General features: G+C 47.4%; 1 protein-coding gene across 3 annotated transcripts in view; it reads right to left on the bottom strand.

The window, feature by feature from the left end:
• The window catches only part of hmcn1 (hemicentin 1), a 92,947-nt gene that overhangs the window by 19,545 nt on the left and 52,955 nt on the right, over positions 1-20,447 (bottom strand). For all 3 annotated transcript variants that reach the window (XM_035528917.1, XM_035528919.1, XM_035528918.1), the window contains exons 35-66: positions 20,409-20,447; positions 20,005-20,128; positions 18,141-18,242; positions 17,868-18,044; positions 17,521-17,672; positions 17,245-17,368; positions 16,209-16,384; positions 15,523-15,619; positions 14,986-15,108; positions 14,458-14,613; positions 14,044-14,325; positions 13,471-13,638; positions 10,048-10,161; positions 9,712-9,798; positions 9,296-9,487; positions 8,737-8,913; positions 8,406-8,519; positions 8,156-8,301; positions 7,708-7,858; positions 7,068-7,256; positions 6,778-6,891; positions 6,469-6,656; positions 6,037-6,133; positions 5,520-5,681; positions 5,323-5,436; positions 3,737-3,936; positions 3,559-3,640; positions 3,045-3,176; positions 1,462-1,611; positions 1,109-1,268; positions 722-846; positions 78-261 (exon numbers count right to left, since the gene is read on the bottom strand). The exon at positions 20,409-20,447 is cut by the window's right edge and continues 116 nt beyond it. In XM_035528917.1, coding sequence (XP_035384810.1) covers positions 78-261; positions 722-846; positions 1,109-1,268; positions 1,462-1,611; positions 3,045-3,176; positions 3,559-3,640; positions 3,737-3,936; positions 5,323-5,436; positions 5,520-5,681; positions 6,037-6,133; positions 6,469-6,656; positions 6,778-6,891; positions 7,068-7,256; positions 7,708-7,858; positions 8,156-8,301; positions 8,406-8,519; positions 8,737-8,913; positions 9,296-9,487; positions 9,712-9,798; positions 10,048-10,161; positions 13,471-13,638; positions 14,044-14,325; positions 14,458-14,613; positions 14,986-15,108; positions 15,523-15,619; positions 16,209-16,384; positions 17,245-17,368; positions 17,521-17,672; positions 17,868-18,044; positions 18,141-18,242; positions 20,005-20,128; positions 20,409-20,447 — 4,598 coding nt within the window. The remainder of the gene's footprint in view (positions 1-77; positions 262-721; positions 847-1,108; positions 1,269-1,461; positions 1,612-3,044; positions 3,177-3,558; positions 3,641-3,736; positions 3,937-5,322; positions 5,437-5,519; positions 5,682-6,036; positions 6,134-6,468; positions 6,657-6,777; positions 6,892-7,067; positions 7,257-7,707; positions 7,859-8,155; positions 8,302-8,405; positions 8,520-8,736; positions 8,914-9,295; positions 9,488-9,711; positions 9,799-10,047; positions 10,162-13,470; positions 13,639-14,043; positions 14,326-14,457; positions 14,614-14,985; positions 15,109-15,522; positions 15,620-16,208; positions 16,385-17,244; positions 17,369-17,520; positions 17,673-17,867; positions 18,045-18,140; positions 18,243-20,004; positions 20,129-20,408) is intronic.

Genomic DNA, 20,447 nt, shown 5'->3' with positions numbered 1-20,447 from the left:
GCTTAGCTAATATTAGCTTGCTACACCCTAAATCCTTCATGGATCTTAATGCCTGTAGTCCGTGGAGGCACGTTTACCGGAGGACCTGCGCGGCAGAGAGCAGGCGTATGTGGGCAGACACGGTCAGTGGTAGGCTGTTCTTCAGCCAGCTGAGCTGGGGTGGTGGAGACCCACTGGCCACGCACTCGACGCTCACTGAGCTGTCCAGCACGGCGCTCAGCTCTTCGGCCGCGCGACCGTTACCCTGGATCGCTGGAGGCACTGGGGGAAAGGAAGAGGCAGTCACAGAAACAGGGGCTCAACTTTTAATTCCCAGTGAACTCTAGCAGGGCCTCAGGACCATAACATAATACAGCAGTGTAAAATAATACAACAACAAACTGCTGCCAAGCCCATTTATTACCCAGTGCGTTGATGGTTTTGTCAGCCCAATTTTCAAACAACCACTTCATATAAAAGTAAAACTAGTATTGACTAAAACTATAATTGCAGTATTTAATTAATTTAATTATCTTAAATCTCTAATCTCTAAAAGCGAAATAGCTTCCATCAAACACTGGAATTTAGTAAATGAGACAAAGGACCTTCATCTCATTTTGTTTTGTGGAGGGTTTTTGTTCTGTGGGTGGACATGAACCCACCGTACACGTTCAGGTTGAAGATCCTTCATCTCATTTTGTTTTGTGGAGGGTTTTTGTTCTGTGGGTGGACATGAACCCACCGTACACGTTCAGGTTGAAGATCCTGTCCTCCTCTCCAGCGCTGTTGGTGGCCACACACGTGTATTTGCCACCGTTTGAGGTGTGAGTGGCGGTTACTGTGAGTGTACTGCCGTCGGGACTGATCCTACAGGGACAGATATAGGACTGTCATAATGTGTTAATGAACTGAATACATAAAACCAACATATATGTTTTTACTTGAACTGTATGCCGAGCACCAAGAACAGGGCAAAAAGGGCTGAGTGCTCACACACACGCACACACACGCACACACACGCACACACACGCACACACACACACACACGTGCGCGCACACACACACACGCGCGCACACACACACACACGCGCGCGCGCACACACATACACACACACACACACACACACACCTGATACTCTGTAGATCAGTTTGGCTGAGAGCTTTGCCATCCTTCAACCACTGAATTGTGGGGGTTGGAAAGCCTTCGACTCTACACAGCAGCTGGACGCTGGCATTGAGCATAACGCTCACCTCACCAGGCAGCTCTGATCCTATAATGCTGGGGGGAACTACAGCGCCACCAAGATCATTACATTCACTAAAGACAACTAAAGAAACAGACTAACAGAAAAAAAGAAATACAGACAACCAGACCATCAAAAAAAAAAAAACCCTGCAAAATTAAAAAGTCATATGTTACTGTATGGTTAGACATACCACACAAAGTACAGGACTGTAATGATGGTTGGTATGGCTATTTACCATGTATGGTGAGGTGATAGCTCTTGTGGGCTTTGCCCTCCACATTGGATGCCAGGCAGGTGTAGGTGCCACTGTCAGACAGTTGTGAGTGGGCAATCTGCAGCTTCCCGCCACCTGACAGGATGTGCATCTCCAGAGACTCAGAATTCTCTAGAAATTAGTTCAGACAAACACTCAGAGAAGCCGTATAAGTTTCTAGGAAGAAGGTCCTGGGTGTTCCAAATTAATAACAAATGCACAGAGAAATGCATAGAAAGAGTTGTTGGCCACTGCCACCACTGGAGGGAGAAGGTACTGCACAGTGTAGTGTTTACCTACTATGCCATGACAGAGTCAGAGGGCTTCTGTGATTGCTGGAGAGTGGAAAGTTTTTGAGCAGAGAACGTGCAGGGTGGCCTTGTGGAACTAGAGAAGAGCAAAGGGGTAAGAACCGAAGAACAGTGGAGTAAGAAGTGAAGGGCAGTGGGGTACGAGGTGAAGGGAAGTGGGGTAAGAAGTGAAGGGTAGTGGGGTAAGAAGTGAAGGGTAGTGGGGTAAGAAGTGAAGGGTAGTGGAGTAAGAAGTGAAGGGCAGTGGGGTAAGAAGTGAAGAACAGTGGAGTAAGAAGTGAAGGGCAGTGGGGTAAGAAGTGAAGGGCAGTGGGGTAAGAAGTGAAGGGCAGTGGGGTAAGAAGTGAAGGGTAGTGGGGTAAGAAGTGAAGGGTAGTGGAGTAAGAAGTGAAGGGCAGTGGGGTAAGAAGTGAAGGGTAGTGGGGTAAGAAGTGAAAAACGGTGGGGTAAGAAGTGAAGAATGGTGGGGTAAGAAGTGAAGAATGGTGGGGTAAGAAGTGAAGGGCAGTGGGGTAAGAAGTGAAGAACAGTGGAGTAAGAAGTGAAGGGCAGTGGGGTAAGAAGTGAAGGGTAGTGGGGTAAGAAGTGAAGAACAGTGGAGTAAGAAGTGAAGGGCAGTGGGGTAAGAAGTGAAGGGCAGTGGGGTAAGAAGTGAAAAACGGTGGGGTAAGAAGTGAAGAATGGTGGGGTAAGAAGTGAAGAATGGTGGGGTAAGAAGTGAAGAACAGTAGGGTAAGAAGTGAAGAACGGTGGGGTAAGAAGTGAAGAACGGTGGGGTAAGAAGTGAAGAACAGTAGGGTAAGAAGTGAAGAACGGTGGGGTAAGAAGTGAAGAACGGTGGGGTAAGAAGTGAAGAATGGTGGGGTAAGAAGTGAAGAATGGTGGGGTAAGAAGTGAAGCACAGTGGGGTAAGAAGTGAAGAGTAGTGGAGAAAGAAGTGAAGGGCAGTGGAATAAGAAGTGAAGAACAGTGGGGTAAGAAGTGAAGAACGGTGGGGTAAGAAGTGAAGAACGGTGGGGTAAGAAGTGAAGAACAGTGGAGTAAGAAGTGAAGAACAGTAGGGTAAGAAGTGAAGAACGGTGGGGTAAGAAGTGAAGAACGGTGGGGTAAGAAGTGAAGCACAGTGGGGTAAGAAGTGAAGAACGGTGGGGTAAGAAGTGAAGAACAGTGGAGTAAGAAGTGAAGAACAGTAGGGTAAGAAGTGAAGAACGGTGGGGTAAGAAGTGAAGAACGGTGGGGTAAGATCCCTCTCACCAATTACTCTGCCCTTCTTTATCCAGGTGAGGCTAGGTGGAGGGATACCCGCTGCATCACAGGACAAGGTCACTGGGTTACTGATGGTCTCCATCACCTGCTCCTCTGCTGGGCCATCAATACTTGGAGGCACTGCACACACACGCACACACACGCACACGCACGCACACACACACGCATGCGCACGCACGCACACACGCGCGCACACACACATGTACGCACGCGCACGCACACGCACGCACGCAAGCACGTTTAAGACACCATTAGAGACCATTAGAGAGCGTGTGAATAAAGTCCTTCATTGAAATTCAAAATGCATAACAGAGTATACTGTGCATGATTATTCTAGTGCTGAGGTTGCTCTGAAGATTACTGCCTAGCCAGCACTGCACTACATGAACATATGATGGAAACCAAGGGGGAGAAGCTTTTCAGCATGTGAAAGGTGGCAAAACAACACAAAGGCATAGGTGGGCCTTTTAAGAGAAAAAAGATTTAAGTGAAAACCTCTAACCATGGATGTTAAGATGGAAGTTCTTCTCCACTCGGCCAGCGATGTTGGTGGCTGTGCAGACGTACTGGCCAGTATCAGACAACTAGAAGGCCGAGAGGGTAGCATGAGGAACATGGGGATCAAGCTTCTCATTTGCTCTCAGTGCCGCTCACACACACACACACACACACACACACACCTCAGTTTGTCTGATTTCCAACATGTGTCCATCTGCAAGGATGCGAAGGTTGGTCGTCTCGGTGACGAGTCGTCCGTTCTTGTACCAGGCGATGGCGGCAGAGGGCACGGCGTGGGGCTGGCACTCCAGCACAGCAGAGTTCCCCACACGCACACTCACCATCACCAGCGCATCACTGCTGTCCCTGAAGCTCGGGGGCACTGCAGGAAGGAATCCACACACACACACACACACACGCACACACACACACACACACGCATACACACACACACACACACACACACGCGCGCACACGCGCACACACACACACGCACACACACACACACACGCACGCACACGCACACACACACACACACACACACATGCACACACACACGCACACACACGCACACACACACACGCACACACACGCACACACACACACATGCACACATGCACACACACGCACGCACGCACACGCACGCACACGCACACACACGCACGCACACGCACACACGCGCACACACACGCGCACACGCGCACACACGCACGCCCACGCACACACACGCACACACACATGCACGCACGCACACACGCGCGCACATACACACACACACACACACACAGATAAACACACTTACTCACAGTCATAGCAGATATTATACGCTTAACTGCACAGATATGCATAAATAATATTATAAGCGAGAGAATTAAAGGATTTATGAGTAAATGCAAAATTTTTGGATAGTGTAGATACAGTAAAAACTTCTTGTTTGTGAATTCCCTGGTGCTTGATGGGATATAAAAGCAGGTTGTCAAAGTGTGAATGATGATTTCTTAAGCTCCTTGGCTTCATATTTATCAATAATAATAAGAAAATTTAGATTGTTTTCTTAAGACTCGACAATATTCAAACTTCTTAAAAAGCACATTTTAGTGTCCTGAGAAATAATTTCAATTAATCCAAGTAATCCAACTATAACTCTCCCTCTCTCTCCCTCTCTCTCCCTCCCTCTTCTCTCTCTCTCTCTCTCTCTCCCTCCCTCCCTCTCTCTCTCTCTCTCTCTCTCTCTCCCCCCCCCCCTCTCTCTCTCTCTCTCTCTCCCTCTCCCTCCCTCCCTATCTCTCTCTCCACCTCTCTCTATCCCTCTCTCTCTCCCTCTCTCACTCTCTCTCTCTCCCTCCCTCTCTCTCTCTCCCTCTCTCTCTCTCTCTCTCTTTCTCTCTCTCTCTCTCTCTCCCTCCCTCCCTCCCTCTCTCTCTCTCTCTCTCTCCCTCCCTCCCTCTCTCTCTCTCTCTCTCTCTCTCTCTCCCTCCCTCCCTCTCTCTCTCTCTCTCCCTCTCTCTCTCTCTCTCTCTCTCTACCTCCCTCTCTCTCTCCCTCTCTCTCTCTCTCTCTCTCCCCCTCTCTCTTTCTCTCTCTCTCCCTCCCTCTCTCTCCCTCTCTCTCTCCCTCCCTCTCTCTGTCTCGCTCTCTCTCTCTCTCTCTCTCCCTCCCTCTCTCTCTCTCCCTCCCTCCCTCTCTCTCTCTCTCTCTCTCTCTCTCTCTCTCTCTCTCTCTCTCTCTCTCTCTCTCTCTCTTCTCTCTTTCTCTCTCACACACTGACCCATCACTGTGAGGTAGATGAGCTTCTGGGCCTGTCCTGCCGGGTTGATGGCCACACAGCTGTACGTCCCTCCATCAGACATCTTAGCCTTCAGAATCTGCAGCGTACGCCCACCTGAGAAAGACCAGAGAGTGCGACGGATTGCATACACTGAGCTAAAGGACTGTCTGTGTGTACAGAGGTGTTTGTGCATGTACCGGGCATGATAAGTGCGCTGGTCGTTTCCTGCACGGGTCTCCTAGCTTTGAGCCAGCCCAGAGTCGGCGGAGGGATGCCGGTGGTCTCGCAGCTTAGAGAGATGTAGTTATTCACCACCACTGTGGCATTCTCCCTACTCATGCCCGCTATGGAGGGAGGGACTGCAACACACAGCAATAGACCAACCAGGTCAGCAATCATGTTCACCTCGTTCACCAGCCGAGCGACAGAGTTCATCCTTCAACCACTGACTCAGAACTAACAGATATTCATACACACATACACAGTACTGTGTAGTCTGGATACTGCATAAGAGGCAAGAGTTTATGACCATTACCGCACTGAATGTACAGAGCTGGAGAATATCAGCGTGTATATATTGTTAAATTCCACTGTTTTACAAATTCCCCAGTTAAGCCGCAAGCAGTAGGAAACACTGTGGGAGTGGAGAGATGAACAGAGAGAGAACGCACGCGAGAGAAAGCGATAGAGAGATTCCGTGTGTGCCCAGCTCACCGTGCACATTCAGATTGAAATACTTCTCTGCACTTCCAGCCACATTGTCAGCCACACACGCATAACGGCCTGTATCGGTCACCTGAGCATTCAAAATCTGAAACACAGAAAACACAGTCATACACATACTGATACACCCTTCCATGTACTAACCTTCAGATTCCACAGTGCATCCCATATCATATAGTTTGAGGGTCTCCCCAGTTTGTAAAGGATCTCAGTGTAGATTAATGATTTGAAAGCATCCATATTCAACAGAATCTATTTTCAATAGGCACAAGTGTAGTCTTAAACTGCAGTAAATTGCACTCTGTTACATTTCACATCATATTTTTCCATTTGAGCAACCACTGAGCCCCCAAACTCACATAATTCAGCAATTCAACTCGTGAACAAGCCTAGGGTAAAGATGTTTTCATGTGCTTCTCTCACCTGCAGTGTCCTGCCACTGGAGAGAAGAGTGTGCGTCCCGTTTGGGTGCAGAGGCTGGCTGTCTTTGAGCCAGCTGATATTCGGAGCAGGGCTTCCATCCGCATGGCACTCTAGCAGGGCGTTGTTATTCACCAGCACTGTCACTTCGTCGGGGGTGTCTCTGTCAGCTCCACGGATAGTTGGGGGCACTGCACGCATGCACGCAGGCACACACACACACAAATATTTATTTATTCTGTAAATGAATGTTGCTAGGCAACAAACCTTAAGCTCTTATTCTACTTTTCCTACTTTTGGGAATGTACTTACACAATACTTTAACATCATACTGGATTGAGTCTTCTCCAGCCTCATTGATGGCCATGCAAGTGTACCTCCCAGAATCCTCTGCCTGGGCTCGGGGGATCTGAAGTACTCTACCACCTGCAGAGGACCCAGAACACACCTGCTCAAAGTCTCATAGGCCTACACTTAAAGACAAATTCAATTTTATCATGAACACATCAAATTATGCTGTAGATTTGAAAGTGATAAGATACATGGTAAGAAGCAAGTAGCGTTTTCGCAGAGCGCACACAAACTGGGCCAAGCACACTTGCCAGGTAAGATGAGCACTCTGTCGGTAGAAATGATCGGCTGCCTGTCTTTGTACCAAGTGAGAGTGGGTGGGGGCATGGCATTGGTCTCACAGTACAGGGAGATCGGGTTATTCAGAACCACTTGCTTCACTTCCCCTGTGGAGCCGGGGCCTGCACTGGAGTCCCCATTTCCCCGGAAACTAGGAGGAACTGAGAGAGAGAAGCCATTTTATCATACCCAATACCTACTGGTATGTCAGACATCCAGATTAAAAGGACACAAAATATGGATTTTTAATATTTTTTTTAATATAAGATATTGAGGCTGAAATTAAGATATTGAATCTGATTTAAAAGAATCAGCTACTAGAGGGAGCCATACACAAGCATTACTGCTGGTGCATAATTAAGCCTATACCAGACTCAATTAGCACAGTATTTTTAATGAAGGTAATAAACTCAAGTTTGTTTGAGATTTAATTATCTAATATGCTAAACAACAGCAACCTTTAAAATGTGGCCTTTCATTTTTTTTTTTTAAATTCCAGATTAAATTTTGTTTTAAATTTCATGTATTTCACATTAACACATCAAAAGTGCTGTCTGAGTTTTATATGGATGATAAAAAGTAAAGACTGTGGCTTGTGGAGACCCTGCTCACCTTGTATATTTACATCAAAGTCTTTCTCATCCTCCCCAGCTATATTGGTGGCGATGCAGGTGTAACGGCCCGTGTCTGACACCTGAGCCTGCTTTATCTGAACTATGCGGCCGTTGGCTGTTACTGTAACACGGCCATCTGCCTTCAGGAGCTACAAACACGGTGAGCGAAGGTGTCAGTAATCAGATCAGGACAACACAACACAAGTGTGTGCGTGTCTGTGCGTGCGTGTGTGTGTGTGTGTGCGCTTGTTTGTGTTTATCTGGGTGTGTGTGGTGTGTGCGTGTGTGTGTGTTTGTTTGTGTTTATCTGTGTGTGTGTGTTTGTTTGTGTTTATCTGTGTGTGTGTGTGTGTTTGTTTGTGTTTATCTGTGTGTGTGTGTTTGTTTGTGTTTATCTGTGTGTGTGTGTGTGTGTGTGTGTGTGTGTGTGTGTGTGTGAGACTGACCTGGCCATCTTTGTACCAGTGTAGCGTGGGGGTTGGGATGGCCTGTGCCTCACACTCCAGCGTCAGGGTGTTGTTGACTTTGATTTTGATCTCCCTCGGGGTAAATCCTTCTCCAGGAAAACTATCCTTACTGATAATAGGAGGAACTATGTGGAGGTAAAACACACACACACACACACAAAATGTAAGCCATACCACCATCAAGGCGGCCGCATGTTCAGAACGGTGCAGCCATAACTCTCACACTCACTATAAACTTTGACCTCGTAGTTCTTCAGGGTCTCTCCAGCCTCGTTTGTGGCCACACACGTGTATCTCCCAGCATCCTCCTCCTGTGCGTTCAGAATCTGGAGTGTTCGACCTCCTGCCACAGGCAGTTACAGGTAATGTGATTAGTATTTAGTATTGTTATTAGTAATCCTAATTTGTACTTATTGCTGTTATCAGTGATGATGATGATGATGACGATGATGATGCTATTGCTGCCATCGTTGTTAGATGTATTGATACAGATTGGCTGACGATATGCAACGACACACGGCAGCAGAAATGGAGTGGAGAGCAAAGGTGGGGCGGGTCACCTGGCAGCACTCGGACGTTGCGGCTAGACAGGAAAGGCGTGCCGTCTTTGAGCCAGGTGATGATAGCAGGGGGATAAGACTGTGCCTCGCAGACCAGAGACGTGGGACTGTTCAGGGTTACTGTAACCTCCTCGGACGAGGAGCCATCGGGCCCCGTGCCCGCAATGCTGGGGGAAACTGGGGCACAACAGCACGGGTTAGCACACTCTCAAACGTTCAAGAGCCTCATGCACAAGACACAAGTGAACTGTGCTAAATGAGTTTGGTCGGTATAGCAATCTGGTTCTGTTGATAGTGGTGGAAATGCTACCGCTTTGCTGGAGCACCACAGAGCTTCAAAAGGCATCAATCCATAAGTCAGGGCATATTTCCCCCCCAAACCTTTTTTTCAATGTGGGTGATAATACTGAATATACTGAATGTATCTGTAATGTATCTACTTCAAATTGTATAAATTAAAATCTCAGTGCAGGCATGATATGGCCTAACATACATTGAAAAGGGAGACACTACACAACAGACAATACGAGACCAGATCACAAACTAAAGAGGCACATACTGAGGACGATGAGGTTGAAGTGTGCACTCCCGTCTCCAGCACCGCTGGATGCCAGGCAGCTGTACCTGCCCATGTCAGCCACCTGAGCAGAGCTGACGTGCAGGAAGCGCCCGTGGGACATCACCTGCAGCTGTGCCTCATCTGCCACTGGCTGACCATCCTTCAGCCACGTGATCTCTGGCACTGGGTTGCCTAAGAAACACCAAAGGTCAGAGGTCAGTGTGGAATGGATCTAATATGAAATTGAACTTTAGTTAGGAAGAATATGAATATGGGTGCAATTGGCAACTGTGTGGGAGCATGTGTATGTAAGTGTGTGTGCATCTGTGTGTGTGTGTGTGTGTGTGTGTGTGTGTGTGTGTGTGTGTGTGTGTGTGTGTGTGTGTGTGTGTGGGTACTGAATAAAGATGACGTACCAGTGACCTCACAGGTCAGTGTGATATTCTGTCCCTCCTTCACTCTTATATCCTGAACCCCACCTCCATTCACAATGCTGGGGGGAACTAAGGAAAACAGAGCAGCTCTTACGGCATACAGCAAAAAGCAAGCTGCAACATTTGATGTCCAAACGGATGTCTGACCTGAACTCTAACAGAGCTTGCAAAAGGATAACAGACAAAAAAAGAATACGCCGAAGTAGATGCTGTTGCAAGCTGTCAGACATTTTACAGGCTAATTGTGAATGAGTGTCTCAGTCAAACAGTACATTAAATTGGCCCACAGTTAAAATGGCCCACAATTTGTAATGTTACCCAGTACATCCAAGTCAAAGTTCTTCCTGTCTTCTCCGGCAGAATTAGACACTATACAGGTGTACCTCCCAGCGTCCTCCACTGCAGCATGCATCAAACGCAGGCTCCGCCCACCTACAAAATCCAAAAGTAAAACAGGTGTGATTGGTTACTTCTTCTGTCTATCCACAACATGGCAAGCCAGTACAGTGCAATGATAGGCTCACAGTGAATCCTACTAAACTCTACCGGAAATGTAGCCTGGGAATGAAATCACTTTTTACATTTTTTGCCAGTGAGAATAACTAATGCAGTGTGAGATGACACTGCTTTTTCTGTGCACAGCTTTTCATTTCATAGGAGTGAAAGAAATCCTGGCTTTGGATGCACTGTTAAATGTAACAGAAGCCTTAAAGTTACCTGGGAACAGGCTCAGCAGGAGGGATCGCTAACCTGAACCTGAATCCAGGTCATCATTGTGCTTTGGTAAATGTCCCCATTGTTTTGTGTGAAACTGCTGAGCTTGACCACACAGCTGTTTAAACAAGCAGCTCAACCCACCCACATGACTCACTCTCATTTTCATTCACATGGTGTTTCAAAATGAAAACCTAACAGCTTCAAAGAGATACCTGTACACACACAAACACACACACACACACACACACACACACACACACACACACACACACACACACACACACACACAAAGTGTGCCTACATTAACCTTGGTGGTGTGCCATTAATATGGTTAGTAAATGTGGTTTGTATCACAGTAGCCTTCAGCTTAAGCATGCCTCCACTCCTGGGGGAGCCCACTGGGACACACCCTGATTATGTAATAAACGTAGGGGAGTAAATACATAGCGTAGGCTGCTGACCGCATGGGTGACCAGGGAGCACAAGTCACGCTCTGTGTTCAGAGGGGTTTCAGTTACAGCACATGCTTGCAGAGCTGACCTCTGCCTCTGGTGTGGTTTATGAGGTCTGGATCAGTGCAACACCAAGTGATGGATGCACCTCCGGCGTCCACAGCTGATCCACCAGTTGCTCGTGTTTGCTTTGGAGGACCCGACTGATATAATAATAATAATAATAATAAGTTAATTTTATATAGTGCTTTCACAGACACAAGGTTGCTTTACAATGACGGTGAAAAGAAAAATGAAATTGACACAAATTGATAGAAATAACACAATAATTAACAAATACGGACAAGAAAAGAGGTTATGAAAAGTGTTGGGAGAAGAGGTATGTTTTAAGTTGAGATTTGAAGGAGGAGAGTGTGGAGCAGAGATAGAGAGATTGAGGTAAAGTGTCCCATAGTTTGGGGCCATGACACTAAAGGATCTGCCTCTTACAGACACCCGTCTAAACTTGGGGATGGAGAGGAGAACTGCATTAGTGTACGGGTGGGGCAGTAAGGGTGTCAGAGTTGAGCTAGACAGGGAGATGCAAGATCGTGCAGAGCTTTGAATGTAAGGAGGAGGCTTTTGAACTGAATGCATTCAGGGACAGGGAGCCAGTGTAGCTTATGTAGACTAGGAGTGATGTAGAGTGATTTCCTTATATGAAGGAGGATTCTTGAAGCTGAGTTTTGGACATATTGAAGTTGGTTTTGTTAGGGATGCCGATGAGGAGAGAGTTACAGTAGTCGATATTACGGAGGTGAAAAAAGGCATTTTTGACCACAGACTTGATGTGAGGTTCAAAAGAGAGAGAGGAGTCAAAGAGTACGTCAAGGTTCCTAACCGTGGATGAGCAACTGATCAAGATACTGTCCAGATTTATTTTAAGATTGGAGAATTTTGATATTTGGGCCAGAACTGAGTTTTAAGAAGTTTATGCTCATCCGCTGCTTGAGATCTTGGATACAGGAGAATAAATTAGGAGGTGGTAGGATAGCGTTAGCTTTGGTGTTAATAAAGATCTGAGTGTCATCCGCGCAATAGTGGAAAGTAAGACCATGTGCACAGATAGGAATTCAACTGAAAATGAACAATCAGTGTCAACATGCATATTAAAGTCCCCTAGCACAACCATCGTTGAACACATTGCACTGGCCAGAGTGAGAAGCTCACTGAATTCTGACAGAAAGTCTGAAGATGTACTGGGTGGTCGGTAGATTAACAAAAACAGTACTGGTAAGGAAACAGTTAGCTTCAACACCAAATATTCAAATGAGGAGACCTCATGAAAGGTACAGGCAGAGACATTAAGAGTGTTTTTATAGACAGCAGCCAGACCACCACCTTTTCCCTGGCTTCTGGGCTTAGCCAAATAATTATGGCTATTGGGTGTTAGCAAATTGAGATGTAGTGCTCAGGTTGCTGCCAAGTCTCAGTAAGAAAGAATAAGTCAAATTTGTTTTGCACATTTGAGATCGTGGCATATGGAGGCTTTATCCGTGAGGGAGTGGCAGTTTAGCAATGCAAAGTTAAGTTTATTAGATGTAGAGTTTTCCCCAGGGGGCTGGGAGACAGCAAACATCATCAAAGTTAATTCTTCAGGAGCAGGAGGTGGGGGAGGGGGGAGCTTCACTGGCGTCATCCATTTCTCCAGAAAGTAGAGAACAGAGGTCTATAGGAGCAGTGAATATAATGGGGGTGGCGAGCAGTGCCAAGTGACTGGCATAGCATTAGGTGGAAGAGTCCAAGCGATGGGGGGACAGAAGCTGCAGAGTTGTAATGGCGTGTATTGGAGCAGCATAGCCCAGTAGTGCCAGGCAGGTAGGCCAGCCCCAAACACTCCCAGGCAAAAAATAGAAAAAGGATGCTACATACAACCAGAAAAGATCATGGCAGATCTTTATTGACAGAGAACCAGTCCGCATCAGTAGAAAAAGCCATGGCCAGTGCGATTCGGACCTGTTCACCATGCTACGTTAGCCATCCTGCTATACCAATCAAGAACAAGCCCAAGAACAGCAAAGAGACACATTGCAACCAAACATATCCAATTTGCAGGCAGCCGACAACTTCAAAGAGCGGTTAAAAACTCACCCAATAAAGAAACAGCCAAAGTGAAGGTTAGTAGGGAGAGAGCTCACAGCAGGAAGGCAGGTAAGGTCAAGATACACCCACACAGAACATAAACCAAAAAAAAATCTAATCAAATTATGATCCATGAAAGAAAAACATAGCAGCAAAAAGTATAAGATCTGGCGAGAAGCGGCAGCAACAAACACACCAAGCATACTCCCACCTGAGTCCATGTGATCAATCCCACAATCCCACCTGATGATTTTTTTTACTTGTTTCAAACACGAGACCCTCTGGCTCGGTGCTTGTCTTTTCCGTTGTCTCTTTTGTGTTGTTGAGCTTGGCCTCCCACCATAACAATCCTGTTACACCTACAGGCTATTGGCCACATGCCACAAAGTGCAGATGAGATAGACCAATCACAGCATGAGTAGAGTGGGTTGCGAAAGGAGGCAGTTAATACCTGAGATGACCCGGACAGAGCTGGATGCGCTGATTGGCTGTCCGTCTTTGAGCCAGGTGATGACAGGCAGGGGGATGCCGGAGGCCTCGCAGGTGAGGGCCACTGGGTTCCTCACCACTACGCTCACGTTCTGAGACCCCTGGACCTGCATGTTGATGCTCGCCGGAACTACACACACACACACACACACACACACACATACACACACACACACACACACACACACACACACACACACACACACACACACACACATACACACACACACACACACACACATATCACACACACACACACACACACACACACACATACACACACACACACACACACACACACACACTCACACACACACATATCACACACACACATCATACACATGAAACAAACATATACTCTTACTATATAAACACTCATTAATAATGCTGTATGTAATGGCCCTGGACTATTATATGCATATATCTTATCACTGGTCTGCAGTATTCTTCTTCTAACTGGGTCAAACTGCATATAATCTTCAGACAAAGAGTAACATTCCTTCCTCAACTGCAAAAGTAGTGCGCACGCTCATACCGTGCACGGTCACATCGTGCCTGATGTCGGCCTGGCCAGCCACATTGACAGCAATGCAGGTGTATCGGCCAGTGTCGGCCACCTGGGCATCCCGGATGTGTAGAAGCCTGCCCTCATCAAGGACCTGAGCACCGACGCCGGTACCCAGTGGCCTGCCGTCCTTCAGCCAGGTAATGGCAGGCCTGGGCACGCCATCTGCCTCGCACTGCAGGCTGACGTCTCCTCCCCACACCACTGTCACGTCTTCTCTCAGGATCCCCGTCGAGCTGATGGTGGGACGTACTAAAGCAGGGAAAGGAGGGGGAATATTTTACGTCATTCCCTCTTCCTATTTTAGGGATTAACAACAACAGTGTGTACGATGGGCTGTACTTAGAATCATAGTCCTTTGTCCTTCATTACAGTATACAGTACCGTATACTTGCAGGCTGTACTCCTTGACAGCGCTGCCAGTGGCGCTGGTTGCCTTGCAGGTATAGGAGGCTGTATCGGCACGCTGTGCACTGGAGATCTGCATCTGACGACCACCAGACAGCACACGCACACGAGAGTCGGCCTTCAGCTCTGAGCCTGCTCACACACACACACACACACACACACACACACACACACACACACACACACACAGTGTCCCTTTTGTACATACATAGAATATATAGAATATATATATTTATCTGCATATATATATTTTTCTCTATGCACCCCTGTTTCTCTTCCTCAGTTTGGACAGAGCACTCGCCACCATTTCACTGCACGTTATACTGTGTATGACTATGTATGTGACGAATAAACCAAACTTGAACTTGAACTTGAACACACACACACACACGCATGCATGCACACACATGATTGTATCAAGATATATGACACAAGAAGAAGAAAACTGTAAGATGATGATGGTGATGCTGCTGCTAATGACAATGATGAAGAAGAGGATAATACCATTTTTCCTCCAGGTGAGGCTGGGGGGTGGTATGCCACTGGATTCACAGACCAGAGTGATGAGACCACCTTCAGTCACTGTAAGAATGGACACCTCCTCAGAGGCACGGATGCTTGGGGACACTGAGAGAGAGAAAGAGAGCGAGAGAGAGAGAGAGAGAGAGAGAGAGAGAGAGAGAGAGAGAGAAAGAGAGAGAGAGAGAGAGAGAGAGACGGATGGAGAGTGAGCATTGCACATCCTCTGACCAGTTTATGTTCCCTCTCTCACACACACACACACACACACACACACACACACACACAGAGACACACACATACAGACACTCAAGGGTGTTTGCTGTTTGAATAATCATGTCATTCCCACCCAAGGTTTTTACTGTATTATGTAATGTCACTGACATCATCTCCCATTGTTCAGTGCACCTCAACTCACCAGACCTCAGTGAACTGTAATGCAATAAGAGTGTCCCTATACTGACATTCAAACATCAGTGTGTGAATGTGTGCTTCCATCAGACACGCGAGAGCCACACTCACCCCACACGTTCAGATTGTAGCTCTTCTCGGTCTTGCCTGCAACATTGGTCGCTTCACACGTATACCTGCCTGTGTCCTGTAGCTGGGCATTTGTAATCTGCAGACTCAAAAATAGCCAAAACAAATGCAGTGGCTAATTTTGATAAATGGGTCTTACATCTTATATCTTAGACATTGGCAATCTTTCTGAGATTGGCAAATACAACCAATACCAAAGCTATTAGTGTACCAAGTAATAGTAGACAGTCTACTAGTAAATATTTGCAAATATGTTGAATTGTTAATTCCTAGTTTTTATTAACCTTATTAGTCTTAAGGCTTATTATTTAATAACAGTTGTGAATTATTCAATAACTTCATCACCCACTATGAAGGGTATTATATGGTGAGGGAGGAAAATATGAAGTAGGTGGGTCCCACTGGTGGGTCCAGACATTTTGCAGGTTTAATGACCCAACATAACATCTTCAAACACCCCTGAAGGGCCCCATGGTTGCAAAATTTAGAGATGTCACTGGTTTCATCAGTAGAAACAACTCTTCAGAATCATGCCATGTGCCGGAGCCAGGAAAACACTAAACGGCGCAGTTCTCTGGTCTCTGCAAATCTGGCAGTGAACAGCACAGAGGTGTGTGCAGGGCAGAAGAAAGCTCAAGAGAGGCTGGATCTCTGGAGGTGAACCGCACCTGCAGGACGCTGCTGTCTGCCGACACGATCAGGCCCGGCCTCCTGTACAGCAGTCGTCCGTCTTTGTGCCAGCTAAGAGTGGGCGGGGGGATGGCGTCGCTCTGGCAGCGCAGCACCACAGAGCGACCAATCAGGACAGTCATGTTCACCTCCTCGCCCATGATGTTGGGAGGCACTGGAATGCAAAAGAAAGAACGAAAACACGCATACACACATATGAGTGCATCATGAAAACAGCTGCCCTGGACTTAGTGCTTGTCCTCTTTGATGTGTGCTGCTGTCTACTATCCATTGTTGTACTTCTGCTGTTGGTCCTATAGCTCACTTTGTATTTGTTACTGCTACTACTGCTTTTTCACTACTTGTTCTCATTCAACCTCAAGAACAATAGAAATGCTTGTTGCTATACACCATACGCAGTCTGAATGTAATCATATCAACAGTGCTACAAATGTTGTTATCAGAAATTCTGTACTAACCCTATTCTCTGAAAGTGAACTCAATGTGGCATCAGGCAGCAATTCATAAGAAAAATATATAGACACATGCTTATTCACATTATGACTTTCAGTTATAAGCTTTCATCAAAATGAAAATGAAAGCCATGTTATTTTCTTGGGAGATTACTTTGGCCTCCGGGCTGTGACTTCAGAAAAACGCACTACCTCCAGGCATGTGGTTTCGCCCTACCAAGACTGGAAGCACTTATTCTCAAAGACTTAATCTCTTTAGTGCAAACATTTAAGATGAAAGTCAAAATTTTTGAAATCTCCCTACAAGGCATTGCATGTTGAATGTTTATGGGCAGAAAGTTCTGTTATGCTGTCATCTAATTAGGAAGCGGTGATCACATTTCAACTCAAAGTGCATAAAACCAAGCTCATTTTAATGCTGAACATGTGCATGGTCTGTTTTCTGTTTATTTATTACTGCTGAGAACACATTAGAAATGAGATTAGAATGATGAGGCACAGGACGTGGGCGGGGGAAGAATGTCCCTCTGGGGTAGTGTGCGTCAGGCATGGGTGTGCTTACCGTAGACGCGCAGGTCATATTCTCTCTGCTGCTCTCCACCCGCGTTGACTGCGACGCAGGTGTAGCGGCCTGTGTCGCTCACCTGGGCGCTGTCGAATGACAGAACCCTGCCACCCACAGTCACCTGCACAAACACACACACCCCAAGACCCACAGGGAATAACCAGGAGAACGATTGGAGATTTTGGTGACTATGCTGCTCCAGCACACCTGGTTGCAACAGGTAGAGCAGTGAAGGGCCAAGCGGTGGAGGTGCTGGAGCTTGAAGGTCATTACCTTGACGCCGTTGGAGGAGCTGGACACAGGGCTTCCCTCTTTCAGCCAGGTGAGGCTGGGGACAGGCAGACCTGAGGCCTCGCAATCCAGACGCAATGGGTCATTTACCACCACCGTCACCACACCACCTTTACTGGAGATGGAGGGAGGAACTGAGAGAGTCAGAGAGAGAGAGTCAGAGAGAGAGAGTCAGAGAGAGAGAGTCAGAGAGAGTCCAAAGTAAAAAACAAACGTAGCACAAGCAGTGAGAATATATGAGCAGGCCCATCTTAACACGTTAGGGAGACCATGTCTAGAGTCCTCTCGTCCATGTGCACATGCACAGACACGTGGACCCAGACGCTCACCATACACCTGCAGGCCGTGTGTAAGTTCCGCTTTGCCGGCGATGCTGACTGCCACACACTTGTAGGTGCCGGCGTCAGACACCTGTGCACGGTCAATCTCAAGCACCTGCCCCCGGTTCAGGATCCTAACCCCTGCCGCGCTGGTCAGGGGTCGACCATCTTTATACCAGGTTAGAGCTGCAAAACGCAAAAAACACCACCATCGTCACCAAGACATTTACACATCTATAGCCAAAGCAACAATCATGTCTTGTATAAACTGACGCTATTTACCGGGTATGGGACTTCCTGTCGCTTTACACTCCAACTGGATTTGATATCCCACCAGGATGGTTTGATTGACAGTCTCTCCAGCAAATTGAATGCTGGGAGGCTCTGTGAAACAGAAACAATGACCTTGTGCTGGCTGTGTCAGAGTTATGTAGATCATTTTAAGCATGAGAAACATATGGGAAAAATACTTCAGAGCATGGCAATGTGGTGTGTGCTGGTTCTACAGTTTCATGTTTCGTGTGTGTGTGTGTGTGTGCGCGTGCGTGCGTGTGTGTGTGTGTGTGTGTGCGTGCGTGCGTGTGCGTGTGTGTGTGTGTGCGTGTGTGCGTGCGTGCGCGCGCGTGCGTGTGTGTGCGTGTGTGTGTGTGCGTGTGTGTGTGTGTGTGCGTGTGTGTGTGCTGGTTCTACAGTTTCATGTTTCGTGTGTGTGTGTGTGTGTGTGCGCGTGCGTGCATGCGTGTGTGTGTGTGTGTGTGTGTGTGTGTGTGTGTGTGTGTGTGTGTGTGTGTGTGTGTGTGTATGTGTGTGTGTGTGTGTGTGTGTGTGTGTGTGTGTTCAGTGCCACCCTCTGTATATGGGGCGGATGAGAGCACAGATGCTGCTGTGATCATCAACAACCTTCTAGAACTGGAGTGCCATGCTACAGGCACACCTACGCCAACCATCACGTGAGGAGCTTTTTCTCACACACTCATCCTACACACACCTCCCCCCACACACACACCTACGCCAACCATCACGTGAGCTTTTTCTCACACACTCATCCTACACACACCTCCCCCCACACACACACCTACGCCAACCATCACGTGAGGAGCTTTTTCTCACACACACTCATCCTACACACACCTCCCCCCACACACACACCTACGCCAACCATCACGTGAGGAGCTTTTTCTCACACACTCATCCTACACACACCTCCCCCCACACACACACCTACACCAACCATCACGTGAGGAGCTTTTTCTCACACACTCATCCTACACACACCTCCCCCCACACACACACCTACGCCAACCATCACGTGAGGAGCTTTCTCTCACACACACTCATCCTACACACCCCCCCCATACACCTATACCAAGCATCACGTGCAGAGCCTTTTCTCACACACACTCATCCTACATACACCTACCCCCACACACATACCTACACCAACCATCACCTGAGGAGCTTTCTCTCTCACACACTCATCCTACACACACCTCCCCCCACACACACACCTACGCCAACCATCACGTGAGGAGCTTTTTCTCACACACTCATCCTACACACACCTCCCCCCACACACATACCTACGCCAACCATCACGTGAGGAGCTTTTTCTCACACACTCATCCTACACACACCTCCCCCCACAAACATTCCTACACTAACCATCACGTGAGGAGCTTTTTCTCACACACTCATCCTACACACACCTCCCCCCACACACATACCTACGCCAACCATCACGTGAGGAGCTTTTTCTCACACACTCATCCTACACACACCTCCCCCCAGACACATACCTACACCAACCATCACGTGAGGAGCTTTTTCTCACACACTCATCCTACACACACCTCCCCCCACACACACACCTACACCAACCATCACGTGAGGAGCTTTCTCTCACACACTCATCCTACACACACCTCCCCCCACACACATACCTACGCCAACCATCACGTGAGGAACTTTCTCTCACGCACACTCATCCACAGAGTGATGTATCAGTATAACAGCACATGTACTGCCTGGCAATCGAACCAAAGATTTTGGGGTTGCTATCACCTTGTTCTAGCTACAGGAGTTCAGGAGTTATGTATGCTTTATAACACTTTATGAGACTTTATAACTGCTTTATAACATCTCTTACCATGCACACTGAGGCGAATGTGCTGCTGAGTCTCGCCGGCAGCGTTGGTGGCCACACATGTATATTTCCCAGCATCTTCTAACCTGGCATCCTTAATTTGTAGGACTCTGCCTGCAGACTCCAGCTACATTACGGAGAGAAAAGGAGAGACAGAGTTGGGAAGAGAGAGAGAGAGAGAACGAGAGAGACAGATGGAGTGAAAATTAGAAATCTGCATTCAACACGTCATTGTGTTCAGACACACACACAAACTAATATGAAATTCACCCATATATTGTTGATTTGGAGCTCTGCCCACTACCATGCATTAGTGATGAATGTGCATTGCTGCTTGTGAGAACCCAAACACATTGCTGTTGTGCGTGACAACTTTTACAACTCTTTAAGTGGATCTAAGCCCAGACCTTTAGCAAGCCCTGCGTGCTATCGATAGGGCGTCCATC

This window comes from Electrophorus electricus, chromosome 8 (genome assembly GCF_013358815.1).
Source record: "Electrophorus electricus isolate fEleEle1 chromosome 8, fEleEle1.pri, whole genome shotgun sequence".
Classification (NCBI taxonomy): Eukaryota; Metazoa; Chordata; class Actinopteri; order Gymnotiformes; family Gymnotidae; genus Electrophorus; species Electrophorus electricus.
This window is presented reverse-complemented; position numbering and strand designations above follow the sequence as displayed.